The sequence below is a fragment of the Manis pentadactyla genome, chromosome 3 (assembly GCF_030020395.1).
Source record: "Manis pentadactyla isolate mManPen7 chromosome 3, mManPen7.hap1, whole genome shotgun sequence".
Lineage (NCBI taxonomy): Eukaryota > Metazoa > Chordata > Mammalia > Pholidota > Manidae > Manis > Manis pentadactyla.
This window is the reverse complement of record NC_080021.1, coordinates 202,563,651-202,582,253: the sequence shown is the minus strand read 5'-3', so window position 1 is coordinate 202,582,253 and position 18,603 is coordinate 202,563,651. Positions and strand designations below refer to the sequence as shown.

The following is an 18,603-nucleotide window of genomic DNA, read 5'->3' as shown; positions in this document are numbered from 1 at the left end:
GCAATGGACTCTCATATTGTAGCTGCCTGGTTGGCAGTGTCAGGCTGGACCCAGTGTCAAAGCCAGGTCAGCCCAGCCCTCAGGTGCCCCATGTGCCCTGCTCTGTGTGTCGTTCCTGCAGCGAGGTGGCTCAGCCCACAACTGTGGGCAGCTCAAGGTGGGCCACGTGATACTGGAAGTGAACGGCCTGACACTTCGGGGCAAGGAGCATCGGGAGGCTGCACGCATCATCGCAGAGGCCTTCAAGACCAAGGAGCGTGACTATATTGACTTTCTGGTCACTGAGTTCAATGTGATGCTCTAGGGACCAAGGCCCGTGGGCCTCCTAGCACTGCCCAGCTGCTGGCCCCAGCCCCTCCTCCCTCCTGGCACTGTTAATCTCCTTGCGGGGCCAGGGCTGCATAGGCAGAGTAGCAGGAAGACATCCCCCGACTTCTCAGCCCACTGGACCAGAACTGGGAGAAGAGAGCCTAGTGAGGCCAACAGAAGGTCAGGTCAGGCTCTGGTGCCCTGCCCTGTACACAGGAGGCGCTCAATAGAAGCATGAGTTGTGGGAAAGCGAGAAAGGAAAGGGGAGGGTGGAGCGCCTGTGTCGTGACATGTCCGTATGAGGCCTGCCAGGGCCTGTTACTCCGGGTTAGGTGGCGGCCACTGCCGCCCCCAGCCAGCTGAGACCTAGCCCATCCCCAGATACCTGAGCCTTGGTCTGCAGTGAGGTCACAGGGGAATTCATGGACACAGCCCCCAGCCAGGGGGGCATCTTGCAGGACCTTTAGTGCCACAAATAAGCATTAAGCGCCCCCTTTCACACCCCTGTTCCCCCTGGCTCCTTATCCCCCCATGGTATTTATTATTTATTTCCCTCTCCATACTCCTGGGGACCCCAAGACCCCAGCTTCCCATCCCACCCCGAGCGTATCCCAGAGGCCTTGCAGGTGACTGGTGATGTCAGTGTATTTATATACAGAGCTTATGACTTTAATTTTTCAATAAAGAAATCTGAACAAGGTTAGGGCCCACCGGGCTGTGTGGCCAGTCTCTGTGGCTGGGGTTTTGATTGCTCGACTGGGGGTAGGGGGGACAGATGGAGGCACCCAAAGCATCACATGTCACCACCCTCTCCTGCCCCCATGGCTCAACCTGGGACCCACAGTGGGTGTGCAGGACACTTGAGCCACACCTACATCTTGGAGCACCTTGCTTAAAGGTGAGTCACAGATAATACTTGCAGATTAAAGCAACTATGTCGTGTGGCAGAAGGCACAACGTCTGTGGATGTTTTAAAATAGAGAGGTGGCCTGACTTTGGTCGGGTCCCAGAAGCTGTCTCTGAATGCTCCCAGGGGAGACCTGTAAGGGAGGGAGAAATCAGGAGGGGGAAAGGGAGGAAGCCAAGCGGGATGAGGTTTTAGGCAAAGTCCTGGGAGGGCAGCTGCGGCCTGATCCCATGTGTGACTCTGGAGGAAGAGGCCTAGTGATGTCCCCACTCAGGGTAAGGGGACAGGGCTTTCATGCTGTCAGACTTTGGAAAAGGCCAGGGGGAGGGGAGATAGCAGTTAACTCCCAATCACTTCCCATCCTCTGTCTGTACAGGCCAAGCTATTCCAGGAGCCAAGGGCAGTGGGCATTAAAAGCAAAACCACATGGAGTGGAGTGGGGGAACAGGGAGGGGAGGGTGACCTAAATGGTCTGCTACACAGCCCCAGTGCCGGCGCCAGTGCCCGTTTCCGTCATCTTCAGGATTTCTCTGGGGCCAGAAGAGGTTGAGAAGTCCTGCTTTGCCCCATTTGTGTCCAGGGTCTGCCAGAAGTGGGTTAGGCTGCAGTTGGTTCCACAGACTTGCCACCATACCCAGCTCCTCACTGCCCTTGTCCCCTCCCAAGCCCCAGGAGACCACGTGAGGCCACAGCCCTGGGCTCCACTGGACCTCTGAAGCAGCCAGTACCCCTGCAGGCTCCGGCCCCTCCCAGGGGACTCTAGGCCCCTCCCCAGTCCTTGAACCCCTGCAGGGAATAGCCCTCACCTGGCTGCAGGACAGCCTTGCCAGGCCCCAGAGCCCCTGGCATCAGACTCCACATCCTGTTCAGTCATGGGCAAGTGATTTCACCTCTCTGAGCCCAGAGTTCCCCTTCTGGCAGATGGGTGTGGTTGGCTGAAGAAGAGCCCCAAAGATGCCAAGTTCCTGGAAGGTGTGAATGTTACCTAATATGGGCCAGGGGACTTCGCAGGTGTGACTAAGGCATTTAGATGGGGAGGTTATCCTGATTGATCTGGGTGGGCCCAGTGTAGTCACAGGGGTCCTTGTAAGAGGGAGGCACAGGGAGATGCCACACAAAGGAGGAAAAGATGTGATGCTGGAAGCAGAGGTTGGAGTGATGCCCTCTGCAGATGGAGGAAGGGACCACGAGCCCAGGAATACAGGCGGCCACTAGAAGCTGCAAAGTGGAAGGAAAGAGATTCTGGCCTCACAGCCTGCAGAAGGAACCCGCCTCGCTGACACCTTGACTTTAGCCCGGTGAGCTATCTTTGTAAGGGAACAAATTGGTGTTATTTTTAGCCCCGAACTGGTGGGAATTTGTCACAACAGCCACAGGAAATGAATACAATGGGGGTGGTGCTGTTTGCCTCTGATGGAAGTTGGGATGGTGTGTGTGAGGACAGCACGATCAGTGTCAGCCCCAGGAAGGAGACTACAGTCAGGATGATGATATACACAGAAAGGTCCTCTGGTCATACAAACACCACATCTTTACCAGGCCCAGACTTTTGTGCATGTGACCTGAACAGTGAGTTTTTGTCTCTCAGCGGCTCAGTCACTGTGGGAACTTCAGGCTGGTTACTGACCTGCTCTCTGAACTCTGGGGCAGGTCATGACTTGACCTCTGTTCCTTGAACCAGCCAGCTCTCTGCTTGCTCCAATCCCAGCAGCTGCTGCCCACAGGCCCCAGTGAGTACTCTGAAAAAGTAGGACAAGAATGAGTTTCTGGAACTCCTGCTTCTGGAATTCCTGAACCTGATTCCAGGACTGTGGCCAGCTGGGTGTGAGGGTTCCCCACCTCCCTACTTTCCCCACCACCAGTGGAATTTTAAGCTTAAAAAAAATTGCTTTGCAAGTAGGCTTAGAAAGGTCAAGCTGCTTGCTCAAAGTTGCATAGCTAATGAGTGGTAGGGAACAAATTTGGATCCTCAGCTGCCTGAAGTCCAGAACCCAAAGCCCCAGGACAAGCACATTCCTGGTTGTCTTTTGAAGGGACCCAATACCATAGACTAAGGCAGCTTGGGAATAATGGTGGGGGTGGAGTCAGAGGGCCACCCTGGCCACATGTACCTGTGCCCTAACATCTTCATTCATGATGCCAGAATTGGGGTGGGGTGGGGACAGAACAGCTGGAGAGTCTCAGGGTCTGCTGCTAGAGGAAGGAGAAGGTAGGAAGATGAATTGAGTTGTCCTTCAAATTACCAGGAGCCCCCTGTCCTTGAGAGAAAACAGGGTGAGGGTTGGACTAGCCCCATGTGAATAGTACAAGACAGAAAACATGGCACACCTCACAGTCCTAACACCTGGAACCAAATTCTACCTCCACCACTTCCTCGCTGGGCAGGTCACTTAACCTCTCTGAGTTTTAGTTTCCCCATCGTTGAATGGGGAGCATAATACTAAGCTGTGGTTATTATAAGGACTAGCTAAAATGTTTGCCCCAGGTACAGAATAGGACTTGAGTGAATAGAAGCTGCTATTATGATTACCATGAGGTAATATGAGTACAGAGTCACCGGCAACCTGGGGAACTGAGAAGAGCCTTCTGCCAGGAGGAAAGAGATGTGGCTGCAACACAGCTGGATGTAGGACTCTGGGCACCTCGCTTCCTGTCTTAGGGCCTATTAACCTGGCTGTGAAATGGGATTGGTTGAGGAGCTCTTTAAATTAGTGTCACTGATTTCTTTGTTATGGGCTTGGTGCTGTGTTTATTTACTCCCCTCATAGCTCTGTGAGGCAGGAGTTTTGAGTCCCATTTACTTGAATGAAGTTCAGTGGCAGCCAGTGGCAGAACTGGGGCGCGAGCCCAGGCCAGTTTGACACCTTACACCGGCTTTCCTTCAGGGTGGCGTTAAGTGGACAATGGATTATTTCTGTCCTGTACTCACTGCGGGTCGTTTGACAAGTTCGTGTCCCTCTCCAGGCCTAGGTTTCCCTGCTGGTCTAATGGTATTTTGGGCTACAATACAGTTGGGGAGTAATGAGAATACCTACCTATCTACGTCACAGGAGAGGGTCCAGCATAGTAAGAGTTTATAATAGTACCTTACACATGTGCTCGTTTATTATTACTGTTAGGAAGCAATCCGTTTCAGCTATGAAAGTTTGTGATTGCTTCTTCACTGTGGCTCTGTGAGATCTTGCACAAAAGCCTTAAAGCCAGGCCTCAGTCTCCCGTCCGCAGTCGTCTGCAGGAGGGCGGGTTTCTGAAGGGACACGCAACTTCCCAGATTTGAGATTTTCAGCAGTGGAGCTGCGTCCAAGTCCCCGGGGGCGGGCCGCAGGCGGCCGCCTCTCCGCGATTGGTGAAGCTTCCAGAGGCCCCGCCTTCAGAGGCCGCGCCCCGCGCGTCATAGGCCAGCCTCGGGGATTATGCAAAACACTCGCCTCCCCGCCCCGCGCCCGGATTGGAGACCTTTGTTTGCCGCTCAACTCCAGGAAACCACCCGCGCGCTGCGGCGGCCGGCAGGTGAGCCCGGGGAGGGGCTCGCGTTGAGTCCGGGGCGGGTCCTGGCCCCTCGCTGGGTCTCAGTTTATCCGTCCGGGCAATGGGGAAGAGCCGATGGGTTCCAACCCACAGAGACCGAGCTGCTGTAGGTCTCTCCCACGTGGAAACCCCACGCGCAGACGGATCGCAGCTCCCGGAATGGGAGGGAGCCCTGGACCCGCGGTCAGGGTCCGAGTCCAAACCTGCCGGCAGCCCTCACCCTCCGGCCTCAGTCTCTACCTCCGCACAATGGAGGTGTTGGCGTTTTCTCTGTCCAACTGAGGCTGTTCCCAGGGAGGGGAGCGGTCCCGAGGGAGTTCGGGGGTGGTCCTTGGCGGGGCCTCCGGCTGTGTTTGGGCTGGAGGTGTGGCTCTGTAGTTGTGGTTACGGGGAAGGTGGGACTTTACTGTCCTGGGATTTGTGTAAGGTTTGCTCACCCGGCAACAGCCCGCGTAGCCTGACAACTTGGAGCCGCGCGCCCTCCCCGGACGCCTAACGCAAGTTTCTTTTCCTCTTTCTGGCAGGGGAGGAGAGGCAGAGCGGGAGCCGGCAAAAGGGTGGGTAGCTCCAAGAGTGGTAGGAACTGGAAGGGACTGCAGAAGTAAGGCCGGTCTCTCTTGGTACGCAGATGGGATGTCTGAGGCCCAGAGAGGGGGCGCGGCTTGCCCAAGGGCGCACAGCAGGGCCGGCCCAGAGCTGGCCTCTTAGCGGTGTGATGGGGCTGGCACGGGCTAAGCCAACACCTGCTTGCTATGTGACCTTGGATGAGACTCTTTCCTGCTCCTTTACCCTGCATTTGTTGAAAGAAATGACAAGATTATTACCTGTTTCAAAAGCTTCTGCCTTCTGAGTAAGTTGGAACAGAAAGTTGCTGATAACAAACCCGGGCTATTTTAGAGCTGAGAAGAGAAGCAGAGCCAGGCTGCAGTGAAAAGAGACCTTGTTCCTGTTTTAGAACAGAAGGGAGAATTAATTGCGGAAACTGAAGCATGCAGGACAGTGGTTAGATATATACAGGGACTTCCCTAGAGAATTTTCCAGGCGCCTCCTCTGAAGTTGGTGGGTTTTATTTTGGGGCTGTTATTTTATTTTGTCAAGAGAACAGAATTGGTACCTATCCATTTGAGGGGGCCTAAGTCTGGCTGACAGGGATGGGCCTTAGGATATTTTGGGGACTATCTGGGTTTATCTGTAGATCTCAGTTCTTCTGCAGGAGGCAGAAGGTACCCACATGGAGCCTTTGCCTCCCAAAGTCCAGTGATTTGCATTTTAAACGTGATGTGAGTCATTTCTTTCAAGGGGATGTCATCAGCTCCCGCCAGCTTGCACAGTCCACCAGAGACGCCAGGGCTGGGGTTTGCAGAGAGACAAATGATCTGGGCCCTGCGGCTGTCATGCTGAGAGGGTATTTTGGACACTGGTGCATGCCCAGGACATTTCAATTTCCCTCCAGGATGGGGGAAAGAAAGAGTACTTTTGAAACATTCACATCACCAGTTGAAGCCAGATCCTTTTTTTGTTTCCTCAGTCCTGGGAGGTGGGACAGATCTAGAGACCAGAAGTCTGAAGACCTTGGTTTGAATCCCAGCCCGGCTTCAGTTCTGAGCGCTTCAGTTTTCCCCTCTGCAAGTGGGAATGGAAATGCCCACCTCAGTGCAACATTAAAGTGAGGTGGCTTCATAGAAAGTTTTGTGCAGCCCACATTTTAAGTTTGGAGATGAGGAAACTGAGGCCCAGAGAAAGGAAAGAATAACAACAGTATCACTGATAACAATAGCTGATGATGATTGAATGCTGTGTTCTAGCCACTGTGTTCTAGCCAGGGGTTTTGGTGCAACGACTGAGGTCTGGGAGGGCAGACACTCTTGTCTACCTTGTCACCAGTCACCCACCCCGAGCCCAGTATGGAGTTGGTCACCTAGATTATATAGCTTAGTGTTCAAATGAGGTGCTATTGTCCTCATTTTACAAATGAGAAGCCTGAGGTTCAGAGAGGTTAAGTATCTCACCTGAGATCACACAGCTCTTCATTGATGTTAGTCCTTAATGTGGCATGCATGTCATCTTGTGACAACTGATTGGGTGTGCCTCTTCCCAGTGCTGTGCTCAATAATATGATGTGGGTAGTTTGAAATGGGCTGTTGCAAGTGTATTTATGCAAAGGGAATCAGCAAATACCATAAATCAGGTCTTTTTCTTTCCTGTCTGTCTTTCTGTCATTCTGTTTTTAGGAGAGCTGCATGTGAAGGTGTTGGGAATGAAGGGCCAGCTTTGTTCTGCATGGTAGCCAGGAGATAAAGGGTTCCTGGTGGTGCAGGAAGCCCTAGGAGAGCCAGACCAGAAGGCCTGCACCCCACTGCAGGAACCCCGAAGTGTGGGACCTGGGAAGGAAACATTTAGGAGATGAGGCTCCCAGTCTGTGCTGTGAGTTGTGCAATGCCACAGCCCTCTGACTTGGAAACAGGTCGGTATGAGTCTGAAATCCAGGCCAAAATGTGTGGCCTTTAACCTGAAAGTAACAGCAGCCACCAGTGGGTTTCAGCTTTAAGCAGGGAAAGCTTCACCAGAGTGATACTCTTAAGATTTATCCAGCAGCATGTGCCCAAGGGACTGGGAGGTGAGTGGGGGCTGGGGCAGCTGGGGAGAGGTACTAGCTGACCAGGGGAGCCAGGAGAGGCTAAGTGACTGATTGTGAGGATCTAATCAGACAATACGTGCTATATCCCAAAATGTTTAGAGTGGTTAAGGGTGGGATTGCTTCCTTTCCTTGTGATTTTCACGTATTCCTGCATGTTACCTAATGGCTATGTGTACCCATAGAGCACATAGTCAGCAGAGTTTAAAAAGAGGAAGAGAGGTGTGGGAAAGGAATTACAGAATGTTGCAGAATGTCAGAGCTGCAAAGGGCCTCAAAGAGCCCAACCACTCTTCCCAAAACGTTCATAGGGAGGGAGGCCAAGGGGAGCCATGCCCAAGGCCTCATCAGAATGAAGCACTACACAGATGTGTGCTGGGAGCTTTTGTTTTGCTTTGTGTTTTTCAAGAGTAGTAAATGTATGCTTTATTCTTACTTTTAAAGCAACTGTTATTTTTAGAAATACACATAAGGAAAAAGAGTAACTTACCTGCAATTCTACTACGCAGGAATAATTATTGTATTGTAAATTATTTTGGAGCACCTCTCTCTCTTTTTCCCTTCCTCTCTCCTTCCCCTCCTTCTGTCCTTCCCTTCTTCTGTATTTTGCTCTTGTTTTTCTTTAGTGGACTCAAGCTAGATATAGATTATTTTCTATCTGGCTTATTCACTCAACATATCACAACTTTTTATATCACTTCACATTCTTCTACAGTATGGTGGTTAAAGGCCACACAATATTCCTTTGAGTGGAAATACAATTTCTTTCAGTGATCCCCTAGTATTGGACACTGAGGTTGTTTGCAATTTTCTCACCCACTGTACTACAAGGTTCAGCTACAAAGTGATTTAAGATTGTACTGTCTGGATTCAGACAGCTTCTAACCCAGCTGGTTCTAACCCGGCTTCCTCTCCTATGAAATGGGCTGGTTCTAATCCAGCTTCCTCTCCTGTGAAATGGGCATTCCTACCTCCTTGGATTGGCATGAGGATTAAACAATGACATCCCAATCCATGGAAAGGCCTTTATATAATAGGTGCTCCATAAAGTTTTGCTGTTAGCAATGCATTCCTGGCCCATGAACATTTTTGTTTGTTTGACTCTTTTCATGGAGCATGAACTTGAGAGTGTGAGGGAGTGTGTGTGCATATGTGTGTTTTCCTCAATATGGATACACCCTCCTCATAATCCATGTTTCAGTTGGCTGAGGAAGGCCTGTATCCTCCCCTCTGTAACTATTCAGGATGGGGACCAAACACTAGCTGGGTCAGTGACCCCCGGAACTGATTTGGGAGCAATAAGGAAGAGGGTCACTGGGAGATGGCAGGATTTCTCTTGACTTGAGAGGTCTGACTGTCCCTTTTTGTGTACAGGACCCAAAGTTAGAGCTCCAGCTGACATAGGGAAGTCAGAAAAATTAAACTCAGTCCCCTGGGAGCAGGCCAACCTGGGCAGGAAGGAGTGGGGGAGCTTTGGGTGGGCTCTCATTTCTTTCCCAAGGAAGGAGACATTGGAGCTCAAAGAGGGGTCAAGGACAGAATAACATAGCCTTCAGTCCCTAGAGACTGTGTGCTAGAGATCCTGAAGTTGCCAGTCCCTGGTCTCCCCTTGCGTCTGAGAAGCCTGGTGGCCCTACTGTACTGCTGGGCTTTAGGACATCATGTGAAGGAGAGACTGTTCAGGGCTCGTCACCTCAATGGGTGCCCATCCTGGTCCCAGGCCACGTCCTGGGCTGCACCAGAGGCTTGAAGAAAGACAGACTCACCTTCCAGTCTGGTTACCACGCTGAGCACCTAGGTGGGGCTCAAGAGGGGCTATGGAGGGAGGAGGAAAGGAGGGGATGGCTGAGTGGGTGGGCAGTGGGAGAGTGGACGCAAAGTGGTCACTGTGGTGGTAGAGCACTACGACTCAGGGGTGGAGGGAGCAAACGGCGAAACGCTTGCTAGGCTCCTGGTAAGGACTGGCAGGGCTGTGCAGATGCAGCCACATGTGGGTGTGCTTCTGCTGAAAGTACTCAAGGCCCAGGAGTGAGAGCTAAAGGATTTAGTTAGTTTGTTTGTTTTGTTGGGTGACCAGGAACTAATCTCTTCCCTGTCTCTGGGCCTCAGTTTCCTCACCTATACAATGGGCTCATACTCCTGTTCTGCCCACTTCCCAAGGCTATTCTTAAGCATCTAGTGCTATGAAGGAAAGCGCTTTAGAAAACCTTAAGGATCTGTGCAGAACCAGAGCCTCATTATAAAGTTAGAACATTGCCTTAGTGAAGTGCAATTATTTGGGGATGAACTCCATTCCCAATTGTATTGTGTGCAGGTATTAATCACCTCTGCAGGCCATTAAGAGTCTGTTATTGGTGTGTTTGAATCTCTCCTGGCAGTCACCAGCTTTGTGACTATGGACAAGTTGCATGGTCTCCTGGGGCCTCTGTTTATCCCCCTGTCACACCAGCCTCACTGGGTTGTTGTAAGAGCCACAAGCTGGCCTTGGGCAACTGGCTAGATTCAATAGATCATTGAGTATATAGTCACTGTGCTCCTAACTGTGTGTCAGAGCCTGTGATGGGTACTGGGGATATGATGGTGAGCTCCCAATTACCAGGGAGACAGAAATAATGTCTGATTCCAAATGGTGAGTCCCCAAGTAGGGCACATGGAGCTGAGATCTACAGATCAGGGAGAAGAAATGGGATTGGTTGATGACGGGGAGCAGAGCACATTTGTCCCAGAAAAGGCAAGGAGCCCCGTGTTGCAGGAACACACTGAGGGAGGGGAGAGGGGGGAGCGGGAGCGAGGAGAGGCTGGAACATTGGCCAGGCTGTGGAGTTTCATCTCTTTCAGAGCAATGGGCAGCTGGTGGAGGGTTTCGGCCCTGAGGGGCTGTGCATGAATGCTTCTGTTCTGGGAAGATCCCTTCGGTGCGTGTGAGGAATGGACTGGAGGGTCCAAGAGCTTCCCAGGAGAGGCTGTTGCAGGAGGCTGCATGAGGAAGCAGGGATGGGGCCGATTCTGGGGAGATTTAGGAAATAAAATCACCAGGAGGTGATGATGGATTGGTTATGGGGTATAAGGGAGAGGGAGGTGTCCAGGGTGACGGCTGGTTCTGGCTTGTGCCCCTGGGTGAAAGACGGGCCAGATCGGGGAGGGGTGGGTTGGAGGTGGTGATACAATGAGCTCAGTTTTGGACATGCTGCTCTGGTTAAATAGAGTCTGGCTCATGAGTGGAGATGGTGCGCCAGGAGCAGGGTACTGCACAAGCAGAGGCAGGGAGGAGGGTTAGTAAGACTGAGGGTGTGGCAAGGAGATGGACAGAGTAGATAAGAGGCTGCTTTCCTTGGTGTTACGTGGCTGCCCCTAAGATGGTTTGGGGTTATCCATGGGCCACGGGGTGTGCCCGGCAGCGGCAGCCACCTGGCGTTGATGGCAGTGCTGCCTGGGTTAATGACCAGGGAGGGAGGGTGAGTGAGTGACAGGGTGTCAGGGGAGCCCGCCTCTTGCACAATGGCCCACATGGTCACCAGAGCTGGCAGCAAGGGGCCTTGTTAGAGTTGGGCTCTGCTTCTCATTGGGCTGGGGGCCCTGGGTGATGGGGAGCCCTGATACTCATATGTGAATAAAAAGCAGGGAAGGGGGTGGAGGGGTGGGACAATTACTGGGATGAAGGCATCCGGTTCTAGCCCTGGGTTTGCCAGATACTCACAAGCTGACTTTGGGGGAGTTCATTTGTCCATTCATTCATGTTCCAGGTGCCCAGCTCTGCACTTTGCAGGCGTGACCTCACTGGGTCTTGTCGGCAGCCCTGTGGGTGGCTGCACTTCTCTCTGTTTTAAAAATGAAGAAACTGAGGCTTAGGGAGGTGAAGCCTCAAAAATCACACACACAACTAGCAAAATATGGGCCTGGGATTTGAACCCAGGACCACATTGACTCTAAGATTCATTTTTCTCTCCTTCCCTGGTGGTTCCCAAACCTGGCTGCTTATCAGAATTACCTGGAGGGCTTTTTGGACAATACAGAGGCTACATTTTTTCCTTTTTCTTTTTGTTTCCGAAGTCAGGATCCCTGGTTCCTGGATGAGGGCAGAGTTGGAGGCCACATATGGGCAGAGAACTAGACGCTGAGCTCGCCCCTCTACCCCTGCTCTGCCTTCCCTCTTGGCTCACTCTGTTCAGGGTACATAGCCTTGCTGTTCTCAGAGAAAGCTCAGCTGGTATCCACCTTGCCCTTTGCACTTGCCCTTCCAGAATATTCTGCTGCCAGCCCTTTTTGTGACTTACTCCTGACTCTCTCTTCCTTCCAGTCCCCTGTTCTCACAGAGACCTTTGTGTCCCTCCCCAAACCCTCCTCTGCAACCCATTACTCTGACCCATAGATTCTCTACCTGGGACACTTTAAAATCAGTGATGCCCAGAGACTGCTTCTGTTGGTCTGGGCAAGCCCTAGGCATCGGTGTTACCAAAAGCAGCTTGGGATATGGGTCACTGCTCCACCCCACCCTTCTCCATCTTGCTCATACCTCTCTCCACATCTGTTTATTGTCTGTGACTATTGGAGTAGAGTTGGAGCTTGTCTTGTCTTGTGCCTTACAGTATTCCTAGCACCTTGGAAAGTACCTGGTGCCCAGTAGGAGCTCAATAAGTACTTGTCAAATGAATGAATGGGATGAGGGGGCTTGGGTAAAGGCAGCTTACCCTCTGATAAGCCCTGGGAATAGTGGGAAATTTACCTAATCAGCCAATTCCCCACCTCCATGCTGCCTGGAAAATCCCATTGTAACTACTGGACCAGCTTGAAGTGAGGACAGTGGGTGGGATGGCAGGAATCACTGCAGTGTCCCTGAGATGTTGGGTCGCACATTTGCAGACAGGGTAGAGAATCAGATGGAAGAGTGCCAAGCAAACACCCATTCTGAGGTCCTATTATACAGAAGGGTACCAAGGCCTAATGAGGGGCCTACCAAGGGTATCTTGGCCAAGGTCATGTTCTAGACGGTAGGGGCTTCAGAAAAAACTAGAGGATTAAAGCTGCTGGAGGCCTTGTTCCAGGCTCAGCATGCTGCGTGACCTTGGTCAACCTGCTAGCCTTCTCTGTGCTTGTCTCTCCAGTCTGTACTTTAGCTGAGATGGTCCCAATGCCCGATGTCAGAAGTTTCTGGGAGGCCTTTCTGGTGCTGCGCAGACCAGCGGAGGGCCTGCAAGGGGTTAAGCTCCTCCTGCTCACTCTCCCTCTGCATGCAGACAAACCCCCTCCTTCTGAAAAACACTTGTAGGAAATCAGGCTGGGCGCTTCCTGCTTAGGCGAGGCGGCCTCAGACACAGCAGGGGCGGGGAGAGGTGGGGAGCGATGCTTGTCTGTGAGCAGCAGCCCGGGCTGGCAGAGCGGCCTGGAAGCGGGCCAGGGCGCCATGGAGCCAGGGGGCTCCCCAGATTTGGAACAAAGACCTCACATGCAGGTTTCCTGAGCCCAGGCCAACAGGACAGTGGTGGAGCCTGAGAGAGGTAAGGGGGCAAAGGAGGATGAGGGCGGCTGCCTTCCCTCCGGACGGGCCAGTCACAGACTCTCTGGGACCAGCCCAGCCAGGAAGTTGCAGCTGTAGCAGCTGCATTGCTCTGCATTACTTCTCTCCCGGCTGAGGGGAGCCCGGGCCCCAGGGCCAGGGTGGATTTTCAGGGGATTTCGTCAAGCCCTGGGATGCTGGATTCCAAGCCGAGCTCTGGTTCGGATCTCTGTGAACATGGACATGCTCTGGTCCCTCTCTGTGCCTGGAGTGTCCTCATCTGCACCTGGAGAGTTAGTCTCGCAGGCTGCTAAGGAGCCTCAGAGATGATAAATGGATGACAAGTAGGCCAGGAGGCAGCAGAGGGTCCCCACTAAAGAGTGGCCCCTTCTGCCATGTGTAAGGGCAAGGCGAGGAGCCACGGCTGGTCCAGCTGACCTAGCTCAGCCCTTCAGGCTGGCGGGACCAGAGTCCCAAGCAGGCAAGGCCCCTTTCCTTTTTCTCCTTGGCCTCTTCTGCTCCAAAGAGCTGGGGGCTAGAGGGGGTATTTCTGGGGGGGTTTGGTGGCTGGTGCTTCCTCCAGGGACTAGTTTCTGCATGGCTTGAGGGAACCCCTTGAGAACAGCAGGACTGTGCCCTGCCTGGTCAGGAGGGCAGCCAAGTTTGGGGTTCTGAGACCAACAGCCCAACCTTTTTGGAGCAGTCCAGTTACTTGATATTAGGGGATCTTCCTTTCTTTTCTCATCCCACCTTCCATGATGATGGACTTAGACTGAGTCATAGGCTCCACAGACCTCAGGGTTTGAATCCCTGGGCTGTACTTCCTGGCTGCCAAGTCTTGTGAGGACCAGCCACCCCTCTGCAACTCAGTTTTCTCATCTAGGAGATGCAGGGGTGGGGTGGGAGAAGGGGGCAGCCTGGACAGCCCTGGCTGGATGGAAAGGGGCTTTCAGAAGGCATGGGGAGGCGGAGGTGGGCTGCATGGCTGCAGCTGGCAGAGGAGGACCCAGGACGGGGAGCCATAAAAGGGAAGGGTCCCCAGTTTTGGAGAAGCTGAGGGGGCAGAGAAACCTTGTGGAGGTGGCTGACCCACTTGGGAACTGGAAAAAGACCATACTAGTCTCATAGACTCTTGAGAGACCCAGGTTCAGGGGTGGTTGGGGTTTGGGGAGATGTACAAAAAGAATAGGGAGTGGTTAGCAATTCCCTGTGGGGCTGGTTTCTCCAGGGTTCACAGGGACCCTGGGCCCAATAGCCCAGTCCTTGAAGGGATTTAGTGCTAACAGGGTTTCCTAGGCTCTACCCCCAGCTCACCCACTGGGGCCTTCACCCAGTCCCACTGCCTCTCCAGAGCAGCCCTTGGCTGCCACTCAAGGCTCTCCATCAAGGTCTGTTCACACTTGAGCACCTCTGTGCCTTTGCCTATGCTGTTCCATCTGCCTGGAATGCCATCCCTTAATCTTCTCCCCCAAATCCTCTTTGTTTCTCAAGCCCAGCTTAATGCGTCCTTCCTCAATAACCCTTCTGTATTGTACCCCCACTTGAAACTTTGGACTGCTTTTACTCATTTCTGTATTCCTTGTGTCTTGTGTAGTGCTTGGCACACAGTAGGTCATCACAGGATTTTTAGTTAATTTGCACCCACTGGATGTTCAATATACAGTTGACCCTTGCAATATACAGTTGGTGGGGGTGCCAGCTCAACTCCCCACACAGTCAAAAATCCCATGTATAACTTTTGACACCCCCCCCCATTAGCTACTGAAAGCCTTCTGTTGACTGGAAGCCTTACAACCTAAACAATCGATTAACACATATTTTGTATGTTATATGTGTCATATACTGTATTCTTACAGTAACAAAAGCTAGCAAAAAAGAAATTTTTTTTCAAATTATCCCAGATCTCCAAAAAAATGTTCCAATGTGTTGATTTTAAAAATCACATGTAATGGACCTGTGGGGTTCAAACCCATATTACTCAAGGGTCAACTGTGTGTCTTTGTTATACTGAAGTGGGACCTTAAGGAGGAGGATGGAGTTAAGTTCTGAAGCTGTTGCCCTCAGGAGCCCAGAGTCAACCAGGAGCCTACAAGTTCACTCCATCACCTCCTAGGCTGCCCTAACAGGTGCCTGGGGCCTGGTCTCCGCATACCCATCCTGGTGAGCGTGTGTCGGCGCAGCCTGAGGTTGGCATGTGGTTGGCACTCAGTTGTGTTTGTTGACTGACTGGTGGACTGGCCAGTCCAGGCTCCATGGCACTGAGGGCCATGGCTTGAGTAGAAGATGGAGGCCTTGCCCATGAGAGGCTCACAGGTTTTGGGGCCTGGGGAGCTTGTGCAAAACTCTAGTGACTGCAGCTGCCTCTGATGTGTGACAGCCCCTGGTCACAGTGAGATCTCTGTGATGTCTGAGTCATCCCAGGAGACAGCATGTTCCTCTTTGTGCACCCACAGGCCTCTGTGATTGGGCAGGCAGCTCTGTGGCATGGCTACAAAAAAGCCCTTTAAAAAGTCAAAAAACCACACACCTCCCCTGGCCCCTTTCTCGGTAGAGGTTTCAGAAAGAGAAAAGCAACGGCTCTTAGCCTCTTAGCACCTCCCACACCTGCCGCAGTAGCAGGAGTGAGAAGGCCTAGTCAGCATCAAGGAGCTGGCCTTGCCTGGGGCGCTGGTTAAAATGCAGATTCCTGGGACCTCTCCCAGGGCATTGCATCTGGCTCTCTTTGGGTTGACCCAGGAGTCTGTATTCTTAGAAGATTCTTAAGAAAACTCAAGGGATTTCTGAGAGGGGCTCGGGCCGTCCAGAGGGTATGGGAAACAAGGATTAGAACTTCTGTTTATTTTTATCTATTTATTTTCTACCACATCTTTTCAAAAATTCGTTTTTGAATATATATTTTTTTATACATGTAATGTTTTACCATGAGGGTACATGTAAATAAAGTCATAAGAAATACATATATTGGGCATGCAAATGAATATATTTGTCTGATGAGCTGTGTGATAAAAAATTGGACACTACTAGGCCAAGTTTGACAGTTCCAAATCTTGCTTTGTCACTAACCAGCCAACTGACCTCATCGAAGTCACTGTTCCATGCTGAACCTCAGTTTCTCACCTGAAAAACAGTTTTCCTGTGACCTACTTACCTGTTTAGAGTGATGGCAGATTAAGAACATGAATGTAAAGCTTCTAGTCCAGGCCGGCACAGAGTGGGCACAGCCCAAGTGGTGGGGGTCATGGGGAGACTCCCAGGGTGATCTGGAGGGAATTCTTGGGGGGAGAGAGGACTACGGGGTGCTGGGGAGGACAAGAAGGGGATGAGTTCCCTGAGCCCTTGTACAGGAGCAGGGGTTGCCTCCAGAGTGGGGAGGAGGGTCTTCCCTGTCCCTACCCCAGCCCTTAAGAAGGCTACAGCCTTTCTCAGACTGCGCTGTTCCCTGGGGAGCTTTCTAGGCAGAAACAGCTGCTTGTTGACTTTTCTCAACAATACAAATCAAGGCTCTGTCCAAGATCCAAGAGCTCACGAGGCTGCAGGGACTAACACAGACCTGTCTGTCCCGGGAGGCCTGGAGTTAAACCCCACTGACTCCACAACAGGGAGGGAGGAGCCGGACCTGGGCCACAAGGTGACCTTTCACCCCAGCCTTGACTTGATGGATATGTGGCTTGGGGCAAGCCCCCTCAGCTCTCTGGGCCCCCGTTTTTCCACCTGTAGAGTTTTGTGTGAACTAACCTGGAGGCCCCACCTAGCTCCTGCGAGGGACATCATGACACTGCTCCGTCAGCATTGTTTTGGGGGCTCAGTACAGTGCATGACACAGAGAAGCAGTTTGGGGACTCCTGGTCAGAGCAGGAGAGCAGGAAAGGAGATGAGAAGAAAAAGAGGGAAAGGAGGAGAGGACAGAAGGGAGGTAGGAGGGACCCTTCTCCTCCTGTCCTTTCCTTCCACAGGTGCCTCTGCAGCCAGGCTGCCCTTTTCTCGTTCATTCTCACCAGGCCCCAGAGAGGAACTTCTCAGTGGCATTCTGATGTACTCTCCCCACCCCAGGATGCACTGAATAGCATCAAGAGGCCCTCCTGGCCACCACCCCTCCTTGCCCACATTCTCTGCTGTTGCAGCACCAAGCCCTTGCCCCAGTACCATTGGGAAACCACTCCCATGTCCCTTCTCCTGCCTCCAGGCCTTTGTACTCACCAGTGAGCTGCCTAAAAATGCTTTTCTTTTTTTTTAATTTAGGTGAAGTTGACATTAAAATTAACCGTTTTAAAATAAACAACTCAGTGGCATTTAGTATATTTATATTGTTCAACTACCTCTATTAGTTCCAAAATATTTTCATCACCCCAAAAGAAAACCTGCACCCATTAAGCAGTCACTCCCCATCCCTCTCTCCCCAGCCGCTGATAACCAGCAATCTGCTTTCTTTCTCTGCAGATTGACCTATTTTGAATATTTCATATCGATGGAATCATATTGTATGTGATCTTTTGTGCCTGGCTTCTTTCACTTAGCATAATAAAGTTTTTGAGGCTTGTTCTTATTTTAACATGTCCACACGTCATTCCTTTTCATGGTTGAATACTATCCCACTGTATGTGTGTACCACACATTGTTTATCCATTCATCCGCTGATGAACCGAAAGATCACTTCCACCTTTTCGCTCTTGTGAATAGTGCTGCTGTGAATGTGTGTGTGTACACCTATTTGTTTGAGTCTCTGTTTGCGATTATTTTGGGTCCTGGAATGCTCTTTTCACCATTTCCTACTCCCAATCTGAGTTCTTACCCAAGGGGAGTCAGGGGAGGTTCCCAGAGACAGTGACCTCTAAGCTGCACCCTCCCTGACATCCGAGGCCTGCACTGGACCCCCGGCCCTGGCTTCCCCACTGCCTTCCCCAGATGTGTCATTGCTGGTCATTTGCATCTTCCTCCTGGGCTCTGGGTTCTCAAGTAAGCAGGACCTGCGCCCCAGTGCCCACACATGGAGCCTGGCACATGGCACACATCACACACCCCGTGTGCTGGCCACTGGGCTCTGTACCCTGTATCTCAGGTAATTTTACAAAACTCTTGCGGGAAAGAGGAATCATTATCCCAGTTTTACTGATGGAGAAAATGAAGGTGGTGTGACTTGCCCAAGGTCACACAGCTTCAAGGACATGGAGCCGGGGGGGCTGAGCCAGCACTGTCTGATACCAGAGTTCCTGCTGTTCTGTTCAACTTCTGTTCTGAAGAAAGGAGGGGACTGGAGAACTAACGCTGTCCCTGGATTGTGTCCCCGACAGGCCTCAGGCAGGATGGCTGGTTCTGAGAGGAGCCGGCAGTGACTCTGTGCCCACAGTGGCAGCTCCAGCTCCTGAAGATGAAGTGGCCCAGGTGACGCGCAGGCCAGGCACAATGGCCAGCTCCCGAATGGCGGTCCACTGGGCTGAGCCAGGCCTGGGCAAGGGGCCCCAGCGGCAGCGCTGGGCCTGGGCTGAAGAAGAAAACGGTGCTGATGGGAGCGGCACATGCAGCTGGGGAGCAGAGGGGCCCTTTCCCAAAGCTCTCAGCCCTGAGCTCCTGGAGGACTTCCGCCTGACCCAGCAGCACCTGCAGCCCCTGCAGTGGGACCCAGACCCGCAGCCGAATGGGCTCCAGGCTTCTGAATCAGGAGAGTCTGCGGGAGAGGGTGAGACCAAGTCTGCCAGCCCCGCAGTGGCGTCCCCCAAACACCCTGCCATCTGG

The 18,603-nt window shown here is 52.3% G+C and overlaps 2 protein-coding genes across 10 annotated transcripts in view; both read left to right on the top strand.

Moving 5' to 3' along the window:
* Window positions 1-1,009, top strand: part of WHRN (whirlin) — an 82,452-nt gene extending 81,443 nt beyond the window's left edge. For all 8 annotated transcript variants that reach the window (XM_057498974.1, XM_036915536.2, XM_036915535.2 and 5 more), the window contains one exon: window positions 122-1,009. In XM_057498974.1, the coding sequence (XP_057354957.1) occupies window positions 122-304 (183 nt within the window). In that variant the 3' untranslated portion in view covers window positions 305-1,009. The remainder of the gene's footprint in view (window positions 1-121) is intronic.
* A 3,496-nt stretch (window positions 1,010-4,505) lies between these two features.
* The window catches only part of AKNA (AT-hook transcription factor), a 51,320-nt gene continuing 37,222 nt past the window's right edge, over window positions 4,506-18,603 (top strand). The window contains exons 1-2 of one of the 2 annotated variants that reach the window (XM_057498971.1): window positions 4,506-4,726; window positions 18,162-18,547. In XM_057498971.1, coding sequence (XP_057354954.1) covers window positions 18,274-18,547 — 274 coding nt within the window. In that variant the 5' untranslated portion in view covers window positions 4,506-4,726; window positions 18,162-18,273. Of the gene's footprint in view, window positions 4,727-7,185; window positions 7,209-18,161; window positions 18,548-18,603 lie in introns of those variants that run through there. The other variant, XM_057498972.1, reaches the window with a different exon arrangement.